Genomic DNA, 23,591 nt, shown 5'->3' with positions numbered 1-23,591 from the left:
TAGAAACCAAAAGACTCAGATGGTACATGTTAATTAGTGAATAAGAATTAGTTGAGTACGCAGTCTAAGAAGTCCATGAGCAGAAAATGCAGGAAAACCAAATCTGATCATTATGTCACTGCTAGGACACCGAAAAGACATTTAACTGAACAGCATTCTTATCAGCATCTCCTTCTCCGAAGAAGGGATTCAAACAGAGGTAAAAGGAGAGCTAGAAATATTTTAGTGAATAAAGCAGTGTTTTCACTGAGTGAAATCAAAGTAAAAAAGATAGATAGGTAGGTCAGTCGGTCTTCCTTTAGCTTTAGTTTGTTTCCAACCAAAATCTTTGGACTGTTTGAAAACAATAGCTGCTGTGCAAGCATTTTTCCAGTGTCACTTGAGCTGAATAAGAGAATTACATAGATTTTTTGTGCTGGACTTGGTGCTGTATTTTTCAGATACTGAAAGTTATTGAGAGTTTGTGGGAAATACTTCCCACATTTCAATCTGAACCTGGTGTGTGCTGGAACAGGATTTGGGGAATACACAGTGGATCCACTGCAGTGCAGACATCAGTAAAGTTCACAGCTATGTATATAGCTGTTGAGTCTGAGTGCTTTTTATTGAAGCAGCTCCCATAGCCTGGGACACAACATGAAAATGTTATTTTGGCTTTTCTCTTGAGGACATTATAATACTGTATATCATGTCTGATAATGGATCCAATGCACTGAATGCTCTACATAATGGTAGCATAAAGTATTTTTTGTTTTGTCTGCTGTTTAATTAAATCTAATATTACATGGCTTCCTTGAAAATGAAAAATTAGAATAATCATCACTGGCATTATTAAAAAAAAAAGGCCATTCAGAAAGCTGTCACATTCTGAGACATTCAAAAGTGTGATGGTCATTCAGAACTGTATCTTATACAAGATGTGCCCATATGATACAATTCAACATTTTTTTTATGAAAATGCTGTCACACCAAAAAAAAAAAAGTTGAACATGATGTAGCAGGTGTTCTTCTGATTGCTAAACAAGGGACATATATAAATAATTTGTTGTGCATGCTGAGCCCTTTGAAACTGGCTATAAGAAATCTGTTCTGACCATTCATCCATCAGCCAAGTACTCCCACGTGGCTGGCTTATAAAACTGAAACTTAAGAAATGAGGCTAAAGAATAAGACTTTTTTTGTTTTTTGAAAGAACACATTTTGTGGCACCATTTATGCACATGGTTGAAAAACTATCTTTAAGTGCAGTCTGTAAGCAAATATTCTTTACAGTTTGAAATCCTACACTTCTGACTTAAATGGAGATGGAGCACTAAAAGGTGATCTGATAGCTTTTTAAACTAAAATATTGGCATTTTTAGCACCATGCTAGCATTTTTTTTTTCACTCTCTAAGAGTTGCAAGCTCAGTTAGTATGGATCATGAAGATAATGTCAGACAAGGCTTCCTGGTCCTTTCTAATATTGGGAAATCTATTCCATCATTAAAAGTCCTCATCCATAGTTCACATGGTAGAGTGTGGGAAATGAAAAAAAGAGCTGGCCACCTTGACAGATGTGGAATACTTAAAAACACCTGAATTATCTACCAACAGATCTTTCTTTGCATGAGAAGGATGGACAGTTGGTATATTATTGAAGAAAATCAGACTTGCTGGTTCTTAGGAATAAAAGGAATTCTAGTAACAAGCAAAAGCCTATAAAGATTTTTCTCATTGGAAAAGAAATTTGCTAACTGTCTTAACCGTTCTTCATAACTGGGATGGGGTGGACTAGGCCCTGAGGCCGCCTGCTGGAGGCCTTGTGGCCCTGTCACACCCTGCCCCAAAAAAGGGCAGTAGAGAGGTCTTCCGAGCTGCCTAGAGCGGCTGTGTGGGAAGCAGCCAATCAGGGTCCAGCAGGTCAGTATAAGAAGAACTGCAGGGTAAGAGCAAGTTCAGTTCCTTGCTAGAACTGGAGGAGCATGGATGGTGTGTGGCTGGCTCAGGGAGCTGCAGGACCTCAGATGAAGTAGTGCTGCCAGAAGCCCGGGAGAGGGAAAAGGAACCCTGAGTTGGTTGCGGGGACTCTCATCAGGACATGGTCCTGAAGTAAGGGTGAAGATGGTGCAGGGCTGTGGGGAAGTGGCCCGGGGAGTTAGAGCAGCAGAGTAGTGGGCGTGCCCGGGTCCAGGGCTGGGGGAAGTCAGCAGATCTGCATTGCCAGCAGATCGAGGGACGTGATTGTTCCCCTCTATTCGACATTGGTGAGGCCTCATCTGGAGTACTGTGTCCAGTTTTGGGCCCCATACTACAAGAAAGATGTGGAAAAATTGGAAAGAATCCAGCGGAGGGCAACAAAAATGATTAGGGGGCTGGAGCACATGACTTATGAGGAGAGGCTGAGGGAACTGGGATTGTTTAGTCTCCAGAAGAGAAGAATGAGGGGGGATTTGATAGCTGCTTTCAACTACCTGAAAGGGGGTTCCAAAGAGGATTGATCTAGACTATTCTCAGTGGTACCTGATGACAGAACAAGGAGTAATGGTCTCAAGTTGCAGTTGGGGAGGTTTAGGTTGGACATTAGGAAAAACTTTTTCACTAGGAGGCTGGTGAAGCACTGGAATGGGTTACCTAGGGAGATGGTGGAATCTCCTTCCTTAGAGGTTTTTAAAGTCAGGCTTGACAAAGCCCTGGCTGGGATGATTTAGTTGGGAATTGGTCCTGCTTTGAGCAGGGCGTTGGACTAGATGACCTCCTGAGGTCCCTTCCAACCCTGCTATTCTATGAAGTGGCCTGGACATTGAGGTGCCCCCAGAGGTGGGAATTGAACTGCAATGGCCCAGCTGGAGAGTTGTGGCCAGAAAGTCCCTAAGAAGGCAAAGACTTTGTCACCAGGGAAGGAGCCCTGGGGCACTGCTCTATCCCTGAGCAGGGAGAACTTGTGGGAGACATTACAGAGGGAACCGAGAGAGACGCCTGTTGGACTTGTGCCCCGGGAGGTTGTTTTGCTTTGCTTTCATCACACAGACAGACTGTGTGTGACTCGGCCGGAGGGCTGAGTCACCAAAGATGCACCAGATAGAGAGAGAGAGTGCAGGCGCACACACACTCGTCCGGGAGCACTCGCAAGAGGTGAATGCGACCCTGTTACAATAACTTAGATTCTTGAGGCTTGTTGCCATTTTTTGCCTATGTTGAAACTAACATAGAGAACTATTGTACTTTGATCTGAAGAAATACTCTTTTCTGAGGCACACATTTGTGTGGTGTGGGCTCCCCTTGGTGGAACAAATGTATAATGCAGAATAACTAGCATATTCCATATTGTTGAAAGATCCTGAATTAGAACACTTTACTTCCAATATTTCTACTCTATAGTGAATATCTTATTCACTTGCTAATTTATTTTGCTTATGTATGTTTTCCAAATTGACTAACCTGTTTATTTATTACACTTTGAAGGAATTTCCTATATGTTTTCGTCTGCTTCCCATAGGTAGAACGTATGTCTTATGAATAAGTCAAACTGAATGAATAATTTTGACGTTTACTTTCCATAAGCAGATGTTTGCTATTCATGGACATTTATTTACAAAACTGCATAAATTTGAGGTACCTCACTGTGTTTAGGGTTTGTAATTTATAGCAAACTAGACAGTGATCATATTCAGAAATAGTACCTAGAGCGGATGAGTCGTTCCACAAAGACCAAACATGAGTATCCTCTCTCACAAGACTTACATTCTACAACGGAATAACAGTACACAGACAATAAACCGAGTCTTACCCATAACAGTATTTCCTTTCAGAACTTCTCCTGTTCTTGTCTAATACATCCTCATTACAATATGGGACTGGAGAAAGTTCAGTTTCTCTCTCATGCGGGAGCACGCCAGTTCAGCACAGCACATAAGCAAGATAAACAAGGCTAGAATGATTGAAGACCATGATAAAAATTTCCAAGATAGATGCAGACTCAAACACAAAACATACAACAGTGGCCGTTGGCATGATTCCTTTTGTACAGAGCATTTTGAAGTGTTGCTGCTCTTGAAACTGGAATGGAGATGACAACAGTTTTCAAGTCTGCTGTTTCAGTGTGGATGGGGGGTGCATGTTTATTTGGTTGTGTGTGTGTGTTTACCTATTTTCCTTGGTATTATAGGGAACATACAACACATCTAAATAGTTTCCAGAATTTTAAGTATTGTTTAGTCTAAGTTGTACAGTAAGTTTACTAATTTGAAATGTAAATAATTACTTAACACTTTTAACTGATATTCTTAATAAATGTAGTAAGGTATTTTCATTTTTTTATTATAACATTAGGAACAATTAAAATAATTGGCCTGATACAGGAATACCGTATTTCATTTTAACTTACTGTTAAAAACACAATCTTCCTTTTCTTCATATGTCTTGTTCTGTTGTGGATATCTGATAGGGAGCATTTGATAACTAGCTTGTGATCTGTTATCCTTGGATTTTAAATAAGATTCACATGAATTTATCCACAGAACAACCATGGAGTTTAATGAAAGCCATGTGGCTAAATCCCCCTGGTATATTTTGAAAATGTGGGAGCTTTGCTTTGCTATGCTGCTCTTTAAATTATTATTTTTTTTTACAGATCTTTGGATGGGCTGGTTTTTATTGCTTATCTCAGGGGTAGGCAACCTATGGCACGCGCGCCGAAGGCGGCACATGAGCTGATTTTCAGTGGCACTCACACTGCCCGGGTCCTGGCCACCGGTCCGGGGTGCTCTGCATTTTAATTTAATTTTAAATGAAGCTTCTTAAACATTTTAAAAACCTAATTCACTTTACGTACAACAATAGTTTAGTTATATATTATAGACTTATAGAAAGAGACCTTCTAAAAACATTAATATGTATTACTGGCACACCACTTCTGAAAGGTTGCCAACCCCTGGCTTATCTAGTAGGCTCTGCCACCATCTAGTTGGTGGCTTTTCCTGAAATAATTATTTTTAATAAAGCATTTTACTATGCAGTCACTGCAATCATCATCTCATCTAGAACAGTGCAAGCTATTCCTTCAGCCATTGGGTCCAAGCAGAGATTTCATTTGGTCACTTTAATATCAGGACATATATGAACACAACTCATGAGCCCTTTCTGGGATTTCAAAGAAAGTATCTCATGCAGGAACCTTTTTTCTTCTTCTTAATCTTAATGCAAATACATAAGCAAACCTGTCAAGGACCCAGAAGATCCCAGGATACAGTTTAGTTTATTGATCCTTCAGATTCATTGAGCCTCATGTAAGCATGCATTCATCCTGTGTTGAACTTATCTGAACTTTCCTTACACTCCATTTTTTCCTAGTGTGTTACATAATTTGAAAATCGATATAAAAGTTAAAACATTTATCCAAAACAAACCTAAATAAAAATGAGATACACCTCTACCCCGATATAACACTGTCCTCGGGAGCCAAAAAATCTTACCGCGTTATAGGTGAAACTGCGTTATATTGAACTTGCCTTGATCCACCGGAGTGTGCAGTCCCACCCCCTGGGAGCACTGCTTTACCGCGTTATATCCGAATTCGTGTTATATCGGGTCGCGTTATATCAGGGTAGAGGTGTAGTGTTCGCATGAAATAATTAATTTGAGTAGTAAAGCAATGACTATTATTTTTATTCCATATTGTACCTTTCTTTTGTATTATGCAATTAGAAAGAATAATTTAATTCTTTATTCTTACCAGTAGGTGTCACTGGCAGTTGCTGTATTTGGTTTAGAAGAGCTCACGTGTAGTTTTCATTTCCCACTGGGATTGAAAGTAGTTTTAAATTGTTGGCCTTCAAATAATTTTATTTTTAAAAATTAATTTTTTAAACATATTTAGTTTAGAGCAGTGGTTTTCAGCCTGTGGTCCTTGGACCCCTGGGGGTCCGCAGACTATGTGTAAGATTTCCAAAGGGGTCCGCATCTCCATTTGAAATATGTTAGGGGTTCACAAATGGAAAAAGTTTGAAAACCAGCAGTGGGTCTCAAACTTTTGTATCTGTGACCTCTTTCATACAGCAAGCCTCTGAGTGCAAACCCCTCGCCCCTTATAAATTAAAAACAATTTTTTTTATATTTAACACCATTATAAATGCTGGAGGCGAAGCAGGGTGGAGGCTGACAGCTCATGACCCCCGTATAATAACCTCACAACTCCCTGAGGGGTCACAACCCCCAGTGTGAGAACCCTTGGTTTAGAGAAACATGAAATGGTAGGCCAGCTCTTACTAATTGTTTCTCTTCCTGCTGGCTCAAGGGTGTGGCTCTTGTTCTTTAACATACCTTAGGGGACACCATTATCAAGAGAAGAACATACAACATAATCACAATTATTAACCACAGCTATTTTGTTATTAAAGAAAGGAAAAGAAAACATTAAACAGAACATCAAATGACTGAACACAAATTAAACTGGTTACTACTATTACAATCTCTTGTGTATGTCTCTCTGTGGAGAGAGTTTAACAGAGATTACATCCTTGAGAGTGAACCGCCTCTGGGGAGGCGCCTTTCTCTTGGTAAGTTAAGACTAAAGTTTATTATTTCCCAAAATTATTGTGAATTCAGTTTTAGTATCTTATTAGATACTTAAAACTGTTTATGTGTGGGCAAAATAGTTCAAGAGCAAATGAAGCCTGTCTACTACTTAATAACCTTAACAGTTTATAGTTGGGCAAAGTAAGCAACCTTAACTAAATCCTATGAAAATTGAAAAAAATACTTAAATGAGTTCCTTAAAAGAAGCCATTTAAGGAGCTGTCCTTAAGACAGTCCAGTTATGATTATTTATTATCTTAAATCCAGTTAGATTCCACTATTTCTCTATTTGCCAATGTTTAGCCCCTATTTCCTCTCCAGGAATACATATCAACTACTTGGTGAATAACAGAAGAAACTGTTTATCGTGGTCAGATCATGGACAGCCAGACCTAATAGTGGGAGCGAGTCTGCAGTCATGAGACAGGAGTCAAGAGTCAGCTGGGTCAGGATACCAGGAGATCAGAAGCAGGAGACAAACTGGAGATGAGAACCATGAGTCAGGAACCAGACTCAGGCCAGGTTAGGCTACCAGGGGGTCAGAGGCAGGAAACAAAATGGAGGTCAGGAACCACAAGGCAGATGCCAAGAGTCAAGCTGGGTAAGGATGCCAGGAAATCAAACAGCAGAAAGCACAGAGTCCAGAGCATGGTGGAGCCCAATAGTTTGGGACAGCTTCTTGTTGCTGCCACTGGCTTAAGTAGAGCCATTGGGCCAATCAAACTTCAGGGGCAGAGCCTCACTCTGGGGTTGGACTTCATGGGTCCCAGGTAAGCCACTGTCACCAGGCTGCCAGGTTGAGGGTTGAAGTATTGTTGCTCCCATGAAACCTGCAGACCTGGGTTTGAGATCTATGGGTCATGACACCACCCACACCTCTAGGAGTGCCCTCTTGACAACGTGAGTCCAGGTTTCTCAGGGTGGCTCCTATGGAAGGCCCAAACCAGGGCAGGAGTGTAAACATTTTCTGCTTGCTCCCAAGTGCATTCCTCTGGGCTGTAACCTTCCCAATCTATCAGCTCCCATAATTTGCCCCACTTGATCTTAAAATTGAGGACTTCGTGAACAATGTATTCCTCCTGACCTTGTACTAGCACTAGTCGGGGTGGTGATTGGGGTCTTTGGGGAAATGTGTTATCAGCGTAGGGCTTTAGAAGTGAGCCATGGAATATAGGGTAAACTCCAAGGGATCAAGGGAGCTGGAGCTCGAAGGTGACCAAGTTGATTTGTTGCCAAATCCAGTACGGGCCAAAGAACAAAGTCCAGTTTCCAAGAGGGTTTGTCCATGTAGAGGTGTTCTGTAAAAAGCCATACCTTTTGTCCTACAGCGTACCCTTTTGTCTGTGCTTGTCTGCATGTAGTCTTCCTTCACCTTTTCAAGATGTCCCTGCACCTTCTCTTGGATATGATGGATGTGTTGTACTAGATCTGAGGCTGATGGGTTGGGGGAGCATGGGGATAGCTGTGGGTGAAATAAGGGGTGGTACCCATAGTTGATAAAGGGGCTGTGGCCTGTGGATGCAGGGTCTGCATTATTATAGGAAAACTCAGCATATCGTAACAGTGAAGGCCAGTCATCATGGTGATGATTGATGTAGCATTGGGAGTACTGGTCTAGGATCTGGTTGATTCTTTCCATTTTGCCATTTGACTGAGGATGGTAGGCAGAGGACAGGTGCGTGTAGACTTCTAATAGACGTATGGCCTTGTGCCAGAAACAGGCAGTAAAGTGTGGCCCTGGTCAGAGGTGATGTGACCCAGGAGCCCATGAAGACAAACTATTTTCTTTATCTAGAGCCCAGCAGTTTCCCCTGCAGAGGGTAAACCCAGGCAGGGAATGAAGTGAGCCGTTTTAGTAAAGCAGTCTACCACTGTCAGGATAGTTGTGAAACTACTTGATTCTGGTAGTTCCACTCCAAAGTCTAAGGAAGTGGTCTTCCAGGACCAAGATAGGGTGTCCAGAGGTTGGAACAGATTGCAGAGTTTCTGGTCTGGGATCATGGTGCAGGCACACACCTCTCAAGAAGCAACAAAGGTCTCTTTCGTGCGGCACATACGGTGCCCTCAGAAGAACCAGGATATTAATTGTCAGGTTTTAAATCACCCTAAGTGTCCTGCCAGGGTGGAGTCATAGCATAGTTGAAGAGCAACTCTCGCAGGTCCTGGGGGAACATAGATGCAGTCCCTTACAAACAACATCCCCTCCCAGGTATTGTGTGGTTTTTGGTTGATAATGGCCAGCACATCGAGTGGAATTCCAGAGACAGAGGCAGAGTGGATGAGCATGAACAGGTCCTGGTGGTGAGTCGCATTGAGGAAATTATGGGACTTGATAACGTGGGCTGGTTCCAGACTCGGTCCTTGTGTTGTGTCGGAGCCATATCTTTGGGACAAGGCATCAGCCTTGCCATTTCTAGTTCCAGGCTGGTGGGTCAAGGTAAATTTGACCAGGAGAAAACTAAAGCCCACCAGAGCTGTTGTTGGTTTAGGGTCTTGGCCCTGCACAGGTGCTCTAAGTTCTTATGATCCGTAAATACTTGAACCGGGTGATGGGCCCCTTCCAAGTAATGTCACCACTCTTTGAAGGTGGTCTTAATTTCCAAGAGCTCCTTGTCCACAATCTCATAGCTTCGCTCAGCAGAGGTAAGCTTGCTTGATTAGTAGGAGATGGGGTGCAGTATTTGCTAGGGGCCATGCCTCTGGGAGAGGACTGCACTGATCGCTGTGCTAGAGGCGTCGAAAACTTGGGTCATGTCTGGGTGGGCCAATACTGGAGTAGTGGTGAAGGCAAGCTTTAGCTGTTCAAATATGTGCTGGGCCTCAGGCAACCAGTGGAACTGGGTGATTTTCGATAGTAGGGCAGTGAGGAGCTTGGCTTGTTTTGAAAAATTTTGAAATAAACTTCTGGTAAAAAGTTTGTGAAGCCTAAAAAACATTGTAGGTCATGCGCCTTGTGGGGGACTGCACAATTGCGGACAATCTGTACCTTGTGCAGATCCATCTCGAATCTTTCCAGGCACAGGATGAAACCCGGGAACTCGGTTGAGGTCTGATCAAATGCGCACTTCTCAAGTTTAGCATAGAGACCGGGTCATCATAGTCTCTCCTGGACTGTGTGGATGTGAGTGGAGTTCAGATCATCTGAGAAGATCTACATATTATTGAAGTATACCTCCATGAACTGGTCCAGTAGGTCTCATAGCACATCGTTAACAAAGTGCTGGAATGTTGCTGGGGCGGTAGTCCAAATTGCATAACTACATATTCAAAGTGGCCATAGTGGGTCCAAAAGTCAGTCTTCCATTTGTCCTCCTCTCAAATACGAATGAGACTGTAAGCTCCATGGAGATTTAGTTTAGTGACTAAGTGGGCAACCCCCACCCGGTCCAACAACTCAGGAATTAGGGGTAGTGGGTAACAGTTCTGGATTGTTATTTGATTTAGGACTCAGTAATCAACACAGCAGCGGAAGCTGCTGCTTTTTTTTTATTTATTAAAAGGACTGGGGCACTGGCTGATGAAGCTGATTTGAAGATGACCACTGCCTCGGGCCGAGTTCTCTTGGAGATATTCTCGCAACCCAGCCAGTTCAGGCTCTGACATGAATATCTGCCCAAACAGTATCTTTGTCCCTGACTGAAGTTCTGTGAGACAATCATAGTTAATTAATTTAAATTAAATTATTAATTAATAATTATAGTTCCAGTATCAGGGCAGGCTTTCTGCATTCTTCTCAAAGATGTTGGTGTAGTCACAGTACTTGGAGGGGGAGTGGGGGGGATTCCATAATTGCCCCTAGGAGGTGTACCAATGCAGGTAACCACACCTACTTGAACCTTCTTGGGTATGAGTGCAACACTTACTGTACCCTGGCCGTGCCGTCAGCAGAATTCTGATGGGAAAGTGGCCTTTTGTTCTCTCCAGTGCATGATGGGATCATGAAGGGTTAGCTAGGAGATGCCAAGGATCATGGGAAAATATGGGGAATGGATCATGCCAAACTGTGTTATTTCTCTGTGTCCCTGAATAACAGGTTCCAGTGAAATAGTCTCCGCCACAACTGGACCTGAAGACAGCAGGGAGCTGTCAATTGTTTCAGTCATGTCAGGCACAGCCTTGTGTAGCTGGTGAATCTGTAGGGCCTGAGTTGTAGCTGCATCCATAAAATTGTCCTCTGCTCCCAAATCTATTAAGGCCCATTGAATAGAAATCTATCAGGGGTCCCCCGAGATGTGCAACTGGATAGGCATCTGGAAATGGAAAGCCCCGGGATGGGGCTCAGGGTGCGTCTCAGTGAGGACTTAGGGTACAGGGAAATGCTATTCTGTCAAGGCCCAGGCTGGTCCCCCACCATCATGCCTGGACTGGCTTGCTTCCGCATGCTTCTCAGCATTTGTAATGGGGAGGCCAAGACAGCGTGGCCAACTTCACTGCAGTAGAAGCACAGGTGGTGCTGTTGTCTGCATTTTTTTTCTTCAAGTTTGAGCTGCTCACGAGCCAAATTGTCTTGCATAGGTTTGGCGGGTGATACAGAAGATGTCAGTATACGCGGGTAGGGGAGCTGCAGGGAACCTCCCTTCTCCTCTCTTCATTCTCACAGTCGATCATCTATGCGGTTAGTAAGGTCAGTAAGGGCGTCTAGGTTCATAGGCATCTCTACATGAGCCAGTTCACCTCTGATTTCTTCCTACAAGCACCAGCAGAACTGGTTCAGATTTGCTGCTTCATTCCATGCTGTCTCTACTCTGAGATGGCAGAAGTGTGCTCAGAGGAGGCCACTGTGCCTTGCCCCTGACGGAGTCTCCTCAGGCCAGCCTTGGCCATTCAAGCTTGGTGTAGGTCATCAAAGATGATTGATATCAACTGGAGAAAGGCATCCTGGTTTGACAGTACCCATGTACCCTGCAGACAGGTTTGAGACATATGGGTCATGATACCATTAGGCTTTTAGGGTACTACAGCTTTTAAACATTCCAACAAAGTCATTACAAGAGTTTTAAACCTATTCCTTTGGCAGCGTCCTTGTTAACTTTCTCTCATCAATCCATGTTAAAGTCTTGTGGAGATTTTGCTTGGTTTGGTTTCTTTTTGAGTCTTCCCTGCTTTTCTTACATGTCTGTGGCAGTTTGCTTGTGAAGAGCTGTCTTTGAGCAGGGTAGCAGACTGGGTGTGTGACAGGTGCTCACTTAGAGTTTTTATACCTTTCTTCTTCCTGTTTTCATTAAAATACAGGAAAACACACCTCTTTCAGACCTGTTCAGATTGAAAGTCGGTTGCTGCCACCTTTATGTTGGCTTACATGACACTTTCAGCTCCTGAATATGCAGTCTGTTTAATGAATATATGCAGCATTTCTTTAATTGCCTTTGTTCTTCTTGTGGCAAGAAAGCATCAGATAACTTTCAAAGCTAGTCTTTATTCAGTCCAGTCTCTGAGAGTCTTTCAGTTTTATTAGAGCTTGTTAGGAAATTAAATTCTGCTTTCAGAAAGTCCAAACACTCCTGGTCTTTATATAAAAGTTTTTAGTTCTCAAAAGAGTCTCTTAAAATTAAATAACTTTTAGAAAGTCTTTAGCTCAAGTTGTTGATTCTATATGACAGTTTTTGGAATGATGATTTTCTTATCTTCCTGATTTGGGTGAGAGTTTGCTTGCACACTGCCAGTAATTAATTAATTCTCCATTAATATAAATGTTCTATACTTAAATGGCTTCTTATGTTAGTAACTGGTTATAGCATCAAATGACCTTGCTATATTTCTACATAAAACATCTTATTATTCCTGTAATAATATCAGGCAGTTACATAAAGGCTTGCATTTTGATACAAAATATTTGCAAATACACATCTCAAAAGGTGTTTGTCGTTTCAATATTTAAGAAATAAACGTTTAAAACATTTCCAACTACACATGTTTATCCTGGAGTTTCAAAAACACAAGCAGAGATTTTTCCTTTGAAAAGAAATGGGGTTGGTGTTGCCACTTTCCAACCCAGATTTATTGCTCGCATAACATACCTACATTCCTTTTTACAGTTAGGCCTCTACTTAAAACATTAATGTTTTACATGTTTTGTCTTTTTGATGTTTGCTTGATCTTGGAAGATAGAAGCAGAAACCTTCTGGAACTTCTTGGATTAACTTTAACATTTTGTAACATGCTTAGCTAAACATATGTACTGTTATATATCCAAGCATCCTGGCTGTAACATATTTGTAGCTATTTCTTGACGTTTAGTAGAGGCATAAACAAATTTGTAACAACTTAATGAAAAGATTTATAATAATTTTATTAATATTTTATATAAATATTGAGGTCTCTCCCCTACATCACTAATGGCTATTAGCAATCTGTCCATTTGGGACATTTGCATTTACAGATATACATGACTTCTTCCTTCTCTATGTATCTTAATGACCAAAACTTCATCCCCTACTTTTCTTCCCGCATTTTGAACAAGCCCTGGCTCACCAAAACTCCCCCACCCATTGCAGGAGATGAGGGAGATGGAGAGTAACTAGCTGAGTCTTATGGAGGAGTCTGTGAATATATTCCTCTTCCTGCACCAGGACCAGACCACTCCCATCTCAGTATCCAGAGGGAGACCAAAAAAAGGAAAGCATTAGTTCAGGGGGGCAGGAAATAATCCTAACAAAAGAAACAAAGCAAAACAGCAATGCAACAAAATCTAAAAATCTGGAAATAACCATATCCTTTGCTTACTCAGTGTGGCGCTGTTACACCCCCCCCCCACACACACACACACACACACCACCAGCAGCCCTTTAGTGGCTGTACAATGCATAGAGGTGGTTGAGCCTGCTGATGACTTCAACCTAACAGGTCTGGGTTGCATCCTGCAGCCAATGGCTAACCCAGTGGTGTCAAATGACAAGTGGTGGCTGAACCACATAGAGGTTTGAGTCTGCTACAACCTTGAGCTAACAAAGCTGCATCTTTTAGCTCAGGCAGTTGAGTTTTATGCTTTTAGAACCAGAGGACCTGGGTTTAACTCCCCATGTGGATGACCCACCTAAGGGTGTCACATTACATAAAAAGAAAAGTAATAAATACAAGTTACATCCCTTCTTGAGCACTTGTCACTTTTCATGATGCATGAGCAAGCCTAGAGTCAGTCCAGCCACAAGAACTGGTGATCCTCTGCCATGGTATCTACAGTGTGGGAGGGCATCGGTGGGCATAGCCCTCATGATACATGTACAAGAAAGAACCAGTAAAAGCTGTCATTGGAACACAACAAAAATGTTTAAAAGTGCAAATATACATTAGGTACCGTAGAGTTTATGTCCCTGCTGTGCCCGAAGTTACAGGATGGATGAAATAATCCATAGCACCAGGAGTGGTTGTAGGAAAACTCTGTATGGACCTAGTTCAATACTGCACATGAAATGGGAGTCTCTAGTGTAGGCGAGCCTTCAGAGGTGCTGTAATAGGCATTCAGTTTTTAGAAGTCAAACACATAATTCTTCTTCGAGTGCTTGCTCATATCGATTCCAATTAGGTGTGCGCGCGCCGCATGCACGATCATCGGAGAATTTTCTACCCTAGCAACACCCGGTGGGTCGGCTGTGGAGCCCCCTGGAGTGGCGCCTTCATGGCGCTGGATATATACCCCAGCCGACCCAGCGCCCCCTCAGTTCCTTCTTACCGCCCGTGACGGTCGTTGGAACTGTGGAGCGCGGCATAGCTGTTCTCCACTCTCCCTAGCTTTACTCGTTAGTTCTTGTAGATAGCTGTTGGTTTTACTCCCGCTACTTCCTGATCCCCAAAGCAAAAGGGGGTCTGCAACCCATTTTGGACTTACGCGGACTCAACAAATTCATAGTAAAGTTGAAGTTCCGCATGGTCTCCTTGGGGACCATCATCCCTTCCCTGGATCCTGGAGACTGGTACGCCGCCCTCGACATGAAGGATGCATATTTTCATATAGCAATCTACCCCCCTCACAGGCGCTTCCTTCGATTCGTAGTAAACAATGTGCACTACCAATTTGCCGTCCTTCCCTTCAGATTGTCCGCGGCTCCGAGAGTGTTCACCAAATGTATGGCTGTCGTGGCAGCATACCTTCGTCGACAAAGGATACAGGTGTTCCCGTATCTAGACGACTGGCTTGTGCGCGGCCGAACCAGGGAGCAAGTTCAGGCGCACGTCCAGATAATACTACAAACATTCCACGAGTTAGGCATTCTTCTCAACAAAGAAAAGTCCACTCTGGAGCCAACCCAGAGGATAGAGTTTATCGGGGCAGTTTTAGACTCCAGACTCGCCCGAGCTCTTCTGCCAGACACTCGGTTTCACACCATCGCAACCATCATCCACGGACTCCAGGTCTTCCCGATTACCACAGTAAGGACGTGCCTCGGCCTGTTGGGTCACATGGCCTCTTGCACTTACGTAACCAGGCATACCAGACTTCGGCTTCGCCCACTTCAGGCCTGGGTATCGTCGGTGTACCGTCCTTATCGGGACAACCTAAACATGGTGGTCACGGTTCTGAACCCGGTCTTGACCTCCCTCACCTGGTGGCTGGATCACAAGGCGGTTTGCGCAGGAGTGCCATTTCATGCCCCACAACCCTCCCTGCACCTGGTCACAGACGCTTCATCTCTAGGGTGGGGCGCTCACCTCAGGGAGCACCATACCCAGGGCCTGTGGACCGCATCCCAACTAGCTCTGCACATCAATGTTCGAGAGCTGATGGCGGTGCGCCTAGCGTGTCAGGCATTTCTTGGTCTCCTACATGGCTGTTGCGTGTCAGTCCTCATAGACAACACCACGGCCATGTTCTACATCAACAAGCAAGGAGGAGCCCGGTCGTCTCCCCTATGCCAAGAGGCCATTCACCTGTGGGAGTTCTGCATTGCCCACTCGATACATCTCATGGCATCGTTCCTCCCTAGAGTCCAGAACACTCTGGCGGACCATCTCATCAGATCCTTCCAAACGCACGAATGGTCGATTCGCCCGGATATCATCCATTCCATCTTTCAGAGGTGGGGATTTCCCCAGGTCAACCTGTTCGCCTCACGAGCCAACAGGAAATGCCACGTGTTCTGCTCCCTCCAAGGACGATCTCCGGGCTCCCTGTCGGATGCTTTCCTCCTATCATGGAGAGACCAGCTGTTCTACGCTTTCCCTCCATTCCCACTGGTCCACAGGGTGCTGCTCAAGCTACGCAGAGACAAGGCACGTATGATTCTAGTCGCTCCAGCTTGGCCAAGACAGCACTGGTACACCACGCTTCTGGAGCTATCGGTGCAAACTCCGATCACGCTTCCCTTGTGCCCAGACTTGATCTCTCAGGACCACGGCCGACTCTGTCACCCCGACCTGAAATCGCTCCACCTCACAGCGTGGATGCTCCATGGCTGAATCGGACAGAGCTACGATGCTCACATCCCGTGCAACAGATTCTGCTGGGAAGTAGAAAGCCCTCTACATGGACCACTTATTTAGCCAAGTGGAAACGGTTCTCCTGTTGGTGCGAACAGCGGGCCACGCCCCCCTTGCAGGCGTCAATTCCACTTATACTCGAATATCTCCTATCCCTGAAACAGCAGGGCTTGGCGATATCTTCAGTCAGGGTTCACCTGGTCGCTATATCGGCGTTCCACCCAGGAGAACAAGCTTCCTCGGTCTTCTCTAACCCGATGGTCGTCAGATTCCTCAAGGGCTTAGACCGGCTATACCCACAGCAACGCCAACCCGTTCCGGCATGGGATCTTAACCTGGTTCTCTCCAAGCTCACAGGGCCCCCGTTCGAGCCATTGGCTACCTGCTCACTCCTTTACCTATCTTGGAAGACAGCCTTCCTTGTAGCCATCACTTCAGCAAGACGTGTTTCTGAACTCAGGGCGCTCACGTCTGAGCCTCCGTACAGTCTTCCACAAAGACAAGGTGCAGCTTCGCCCCCACCCTGCCTTTCTTCCCAAGGTAGTATCAGGTTTTCATGTGAACCAGGATATATTTCTCCCGGTCTTCCATCCTAAGCCGCACGCCACCCGTCAAGACCAACGTATGCACTCCTTGGACGTACGCAGGGCCCTGGCTTTCTATATTGAGCGTACGAAACCGTTTAGAAAGACGACACAACTCTTCGTTGCAGTGACCGACCGGATGAAAGGCTTACCGGTCTCCTCGCAGCGTCTCTCCTCTTGGATCACGTCCTGCATTCGTGCTTGCTACGACCTGGCCGGTGCCCCGACGCCGCGCCTCACCGCCCACTCCACGAGGGCCCAAGCCTCCTCGACTGCCTTCCTGGCTCAAGTCCCGATCCAGGACATTTGTAGAGCTGCAGTTTGGTCATCGGTCCACACCTTCGCCGCTCATTATGCGCTTGTACAGCAGTCCAGAGACGATGCTGCATTCGAATCAGCGGTTTTGCACACAGCGATGTCTCACTCCGACCCCACCGCCTAGGTAAGGCTTGGTAGTCACCTAATTGGAATCGATATGAGCAAGCACTCGAAGAAGAAAAAACGGTTACTCACCTTTGTAACTGTTGTTCTTCGAGATGTGTTGCTCATATCCATTCCAAACCCGCCCCCCTTCCCCACTGTTGGAGTAGCCGGCAAGAAGGAACTGAGGGGGCGCTGGGTCAGCTGGGGTATATATCCAGCGCCATGAAGGCGCCACTCCAGGGGGCTCCACAGCCGACCCACCGGGTGTTGCTAGGGTAGAAAATTCTCCGACGATCGTGCACGCAGCGCGCGCACACCTAATTGGAATGGATATGAGCAACACATCTCGAAGAACAACAGTTACAAAGGTGAGTAACCGTTTTTTTTGTTTGATGAAGGGCGAGATGAAAGATAGTCATGAATAATTGGAGAGTGCTATGAGTCTGATCCGGCAAGGTGCTGAATACTCTCAGTTCCATTGGAGTCCTGCACCTTGTAGGACTGGGATCTAACTAAAAGACTTAGAGAGGAGTCCTATGATAGAAGTAGCGAGACTTCTAACAACAGATCAAAAACTCCACGGGACAAATGCTGTGCGAATTTGGTAAAATTCCCAGTCAAGACCATAGGATATGGCCCTGAATGATGTCTGTATATTCCACTTATATCAATAATACATTAATTCTGTTATGAGCACCCCCCAAGCAAATACACTTTTATGATTGTAGTTCTATATCAGATTTTCTTTCTATATGCTCTCCGGGAAATCGTCCAACAGACATAATTGGGACCGTGAATAAGGATTTTGTTTAATCTGAAAATTAATAAAGCAAAAGTTTTTGATGGCTTGTTTTTACTAAACATCTCTCTCTTTAAAATCACAGTATTTTTAAGACCACAGAGAAATTTGGAATCCATAGACCCTCAATTTACAATTCGGAGGAAAATGGAACAGATGAGAGAAGAGAAAGAGCTTGTGGAGCAATTCCGTGAGGTATGTGAAAAACAATGTGAAGGGCTGCAGATTTGCGGCTAAAGCATGTATTTCCTGTTTGCCCTTGGGAAAGCTACCTAATCTTAGGGGAAAAGCAGTGCTTGGATGTATGAGCAGGGGAATATCAGAGAGTGGGGAGGTGGCATTATTTCTGTATACAGCATTAGTGAGACCATGACTGGAATACTGTATGCAGTTTTGATGTCTATACTTCAAAAAGAACATTGACAAATTTGGAAAAGATTCAAGAAAGAGCCACAAGAATTATTTGAGGTCTGGACAAGAGATCTTACATTGAGAGACTTAAGAAGCTCTATCTATTTAGTTCATCCAAAAGAAGGTTAAGAGGTGACCTAGTCACAGTGTACAAGTACCTGCATGGGGAAGAGGTTTCTGATGGTGGGCGTGGCTCTTTAATCTGGCAGATAAAGGCATAATAAGATCCAGTGGTTGGAAGTTGAAGCTAGACAAATTCAGACCAAAATTAGTGCTTTATTTCTAAAGTATAGATAATTAAGCATTGCAACAATTTACCTAGCAATATGGTGGATTCTCCATCACTTGAGATTTTTAAATCAAAACTGGGTATCTTTCTAAAAGATAAACTATAGCTTAAACAGAAGTTATGGACTTGATGCAGAATTACTGGGTGAGGTTCTATGGCCTGTGTATTGCAGTATGCCTGTGTATTAGTGGTCGCTTGTGGCCTTAAAATCTATAAACCTCTCTGTGCCTCAGTTTCACCATCTATAAAATAGTGATGAGATAATTACTGCAAAGAGTGTTGAGTGTTAAGATCTTCAGTTGCAAGCGGTCCCAAATACAAAGTGTTCTTATATGTGTCTGTAGCATTCATTGCATTACATCTGCTAAAGTTATATGAGATAATTTTACATTACTATTGGTTTAAAATACATTTGGTGTTACAAGTGAATAGTAGCATCATCTGGCATTATGATGATCAACTTGAATTTTGTCCATTGACTAATTTAAAACATATATATTTTCTTGATAGAACAACTTTTAAATATGTACTGAATTTAAAAAAAAAAAATCTTTTCTAAAATAAGTAAGGGCTTTTCTGCTCCCCAGATAATGTTTAGAAGGGTTATTTAGTTAAGCACAACACCACCTCTTCTGCCTCCCTTACACTTTGCACATATGCCTATCTGGTGCCTGCATGGTTCATTTTAGCTTCGCTGCTGCTGCTGTTTATAAAACAGTGGCACCTAGAGGCCTCAGTAGGGTGTGTGATAGGCTGAATACCACATATTGTAAATTACTGTTCCTGCCCCAAAGAGTTTACAGTCTAAAAGACAAGATAGAGGAGTTGGGTGACATGGACAAACAGACGGAGGAAGGAGAACAGAGGTAACTATTTTAGCATAGACTGGCAGTGTGCACAAATTTGTAGTTGTTACTGATTGGCTCATTACAGCAATCAGAGCTTGTTACCTATTACTGGTAAACACCTCTTGCAACTAGTGAATTTTAACAAACGGACAGAAATGGGGAGGGAATGCAAGGGACAGGGATGATATATTTTTATCTGTTCTCTAAAGGACATAACATAGTTTGGGGTACTATATAAATAATAATAATAATGTGCTCTACTGGGAAAGAGTATGAAAACTCCAGGCTAAGATAATGTGACTACTCATATCCATAAGGTTACACACATGCCAAAGCGTTTGCAAGATTGGAGCCTAAATCAATAAAAGTTACACGTTTGTAACAAAATGCAATGGTTTTTTGCCAGAAAATTTGTAAACATTTTCAAAGTGCCCTACTTTGCTGAGTGTTTTGCAACTTGACATTTATTTAATTAAAGTGCCCCTTTTGTCTGAGTAGGGAATTTTCATATTTTTACCCAGTAGTGCACATTACAGATCCAACCTTGTCCTCCCTTCTGCATTCTTTCCAATTTTTGTTACGCCCACTTGTTTCTTTTCAGCTGTTTGAGGAGTGGCCATCTTTTACTCTGTGTTTGTACAGGGCTTAATGCAATGGGGCTCTGATCCTGACTCGGGATTCTGGGTGCTACTATAATAAAAAGAATAATTTTAGATATGAGGCAACAAGCAAGAGTAGCAAAGTATGGTGCTGGCAGGGTGATGCAATGAGGAAGGACAAGCATTACCGTAATAAGATGATGTGGTTACTCATTTCTGGCACCGTTAAAGTGATTGTTTTTTCATAAGTTACATTTCCAGTGGGTGACCTGGAATGAGGCAGTGTGGTGTTTTGGGGTTTTTTTAGGAGCAATTTAAATGGAGATGTGGTGGCTTGACAAACTGGACTTGGGTGAGGATTCACTGCAATAGTGGGTAGCATGGGAAAAGGCATGGCGACGTGATAGAGAATATGGACATTTGCTTTTGTGGGAGGTGGTTCTTTCTAATTCTGTGTAAAAGTGGTGACATGTTTGTTCTTCTTTTATAGAACATTGAAATGAGACTAAAGATTTGTTTGCCTGAAGACTTGGGGTCTGCTCTTATGGATGGGGTCGTTCTCTGTCATTTAGTCAATCACATTCGTCCTCGATCTGTGGGAAGTATCCATGTACCCTCACCAGCAGTAGTAAGTCAAATTTTTTTTTAAAAAGAAAAACTAAAGCTTTATTATCAAATAAAATCTACTTCTGAAAAACAGTCATTGGGTGGTGAGTAGTGTTCATGCCTACAAACGTGTACTTCCCTTCTCTCCCCCCCCCCCCCCAGTTCAGATTGGCAGTAACTCAAATCTTCATAAAAATGAAGTACTGGAGCTATTTAAAAAAAACCACATACACTTCTCTCTCTTTTATTATGAATAAACTGATCTGTGACTGGCTGAAGCTCATGATAGGTTTGTTGTCTATACCATCTAGATTGCAGGAGGTCAGATTTTTCCATAAATGCCTTCCTGTTTATGTTGTGGCAGGTGATCATTATCCTCTGACAAGATTTTGTTCCAGTGGATACTTTCCTACTTTCTCCACTTCCTGGTGCATTGTTAATGTGTTCTGTCATAGCATACAGTATGATTTATAATATACTCTAATAAGCATGTGTAGAGCCTGGGGTGGATACAAAATTTGTATCCGCATCCATTCCGGAATCCACGAAAATGGTCCATGGGTATCCGCATCCACATCTGCAGATACCTATATCCGCAGATATAAAGTGGATATCTGCAGATTTACAGCACTCTAAACATGTGGGAAACATTATGCTACAATGAGATTAGCAATTTATTGAGTTAACAACAATCCTACATAGCAAGATTTTTTTGTTTTGTTTTTTTGTTAAATATGGAAACAACTCATTTTTTGTCACAGACAGGACAGAAGAGAAACATATGATCTAGTCCTGCAATCTTTGACTCCCCAAAGGCACTAGGGCATATGGATCTGATTGCAGGGCCATCAAGGATTTTTTTGTACCAAATCTACTTGCGTACACTTTTTTCAAACCTAATTGCCTTTTCTTTTCAACTTTCTTCAGGATTTTTCCTGTATTTATGGAAGACTTGGTTTCCCTTAGTGGGGACATTTCTGTTCTAGATTTCTGATGTCACTTTGATTCTAAAGAGGTTTCCTGTATTTTCAAAATACGATGCATAAAGTTGTGCAGTTTTTCTGAGTGTACCTTTGGTTAAATGTTTGTTAAATAAAGCCTTATCTTTAATTCTGAGAGAGGCATGCTGATTGTAAAGGTGATCTGCTAAGGCTTTTAAGAATATAGATTTTAACAAAAAACAAGGAGTTTTCAATCATGGCTAAAAAAATGTATCCCTTTCATAAGAACATAAGAACGGCCATACTGAGTCAGACCAATGGTCCATCTTCCGACAGTGGCCAATGCCAGATGCCCCAGAGGGAATGAACAGAACAGATAATCATCAAGTGATCCATCCCGTCGCCCATTCCCAGCTTCTGGCAAACAGAAGCTAGGGACACTTCAGAGCTAATAGCCATTGATGAACCTATCTTCCATGAATTTATCTAATTCTTTTTTGACCCTGTTATAGTCTTGGTCTTCACAACGACCTCTGGCAAAGAGTTCCACAGGTTGACTGTGCGTTGTGTGAAAAAATACTTCCTTTTGTTTGTTTTAAACCTGCTGCCTGTTAATTTCATTTGGTGATCCCTAGTTCTTGTGTTATGAGAAGGGGTAAATAACACTTCCTTATTTACTTTCTCCACACCAGGTATGATTTGATAGACCTCTATCATATCTCCCCTTAGTCGTCTCTTTTCCCAGCTGAAAAGTCCCAGTCTTATTAATTTCTCCTCATATGGATGCTGTTCCATACCCCTAATCATTTTTGTTGCCCTTTGCTGTACCTTTTCCAATTCCACTATACCTTTTTTGAGATGGGGCAACCAGATCTGCATGCAGTATTTAAGATGTGGGCATACCATGGATTTATATAGAGGCAATATGATATTTTCTGTCTTATTATCGATCCCTTTCCTAATGATTCCTAACATTCTGTTAACTTTTTTGACTGCCACTGCACATTGAGTGGGTGTTTTCAGAGAACTATCCACAATGACTCCAAGATCTCTTTCTTGAGTGGTAACAGCTAATTTTGACCCCATCATTTTATATTTTCAGTTGTTGGTTTTAAACCACTTGATTCTTGTCATGTCACATTTCACTTCAGAGACTCGCAGAGTAGGCAAGACCTGAATTTCCAAGGCTAAAAGGTTGTTCTTAGTGTTTTACAAAACACTTTAAGGCCTTGCTGACACATCGTTAACTTTGAGAAGAAATGTTCTGGAGAATGCTAGGCAGCTAATGTCTCTTTTGGTGCTGATAAGTTTTCAGTTTAAAGGTCAGGAATATCATTATCACTTCTTTCTGTTAAAGTAGGGAAATAATGGATTGGCTTTGGTGACACAGAATGCCACTGTAAGAGGTTTGATAGTCTTGAGTCAGACAAATAGGACAAAGAACACATCATATTATAGGAATCTTTGAAATTCTAAAAGACTAAGGAAGTAATTGTAAAAATGAATTGGAAGGTTTTTAATTAAAAATCGATATGATAAAAGAACCAATGTGAAAAATATAGAAACGACATTATAGTTTGTACAACTCTTCTTAATGTATGTTGAAATCATATATCAAGTTCTCCTCATAATATCCAAAAATTAAATGTGAAAGAACTATGATTCCCTTTATACACATCCTAAAACAGCCTGAGATGTTTGGGTTGTAAAATTCCCATTTGAGAAGTATTACCACTTCTTGCAGGTAAGCCAGTCTTCCACTGCACATGATTATTAGAGGGGACAGATTTTCAGAACTTTGCTAGCCAGACTTTCATGTGCACAAACTGAGCCCAGTAGTGAGTTGGATGCACTCCCGATTTCAGAACTAGAGACTGGACATGCACAAAAGCAAGTGTACCCAAAAGCTGCACGTTTGTAAAGTGGCCTCCTGAAAAATTAAACAGCAACGAACTAAGGCCACTTTAATTCTGAATGAGAGCATCCACATGAGAGTTTAATATGTTTTTTTTATGCATATTATCTTCATCACTTTAATTCATTTTCACTTTCCTGAATGTCCTTGCATAAATGAGGCCTGATTTGAGAGTGTATAGGCTGAGTGAAATTTCCATGGTCATCCAA

The 23,591-nt window shown here is 42.8% G+C and overlaps 1 protein-coding gene across 1 annotated transcript in view; it reads left to right on the top strand.

The window, feature by feature from the left end:
- The window catches only part of LOC112110920 (leucine-rich repeat and calponin homology domain-containing protein 1-like), a 243,568-nt gene that overhangs the window by 197,720 nt on the left and 22,257 nt on the right, over positions 1-23,591 (top strand). The window contains exons 17-18 of the mRNA XM_026648974.2: positions 17,859-17,968; positions 20,411-20,548. Of these exons, the coding sequence (XP_026504759.1) occupies positions 17,859-17,968; positions 20,411-20,548 (248 nt within the window). The remainder of the gene's footprint in view (positions 1-17,858; positions 17,969-20,410; positions 20,549-23,591) is intronic.

Source organism: Terrapene carolina, unplaced genomic scaffold (assembly GCF_002925995.2).
Source record: "Terrapene carolina triunguis isolate 2854851 unplaced genomic scaffold, T_m_triunguis-2.0 Scaffold17, whole genome shotgun sequence".
NCBI classification, from domain to species: Eukaryota; Metazoa; Chordata; order Testudines; family Emydidae; genus Terrapene; species Terrapene triunguis.
Note: the sequence above shows the minus strand (reverse complement) of the source record. Positions and strands in the feature narration are given on the sequence as shown.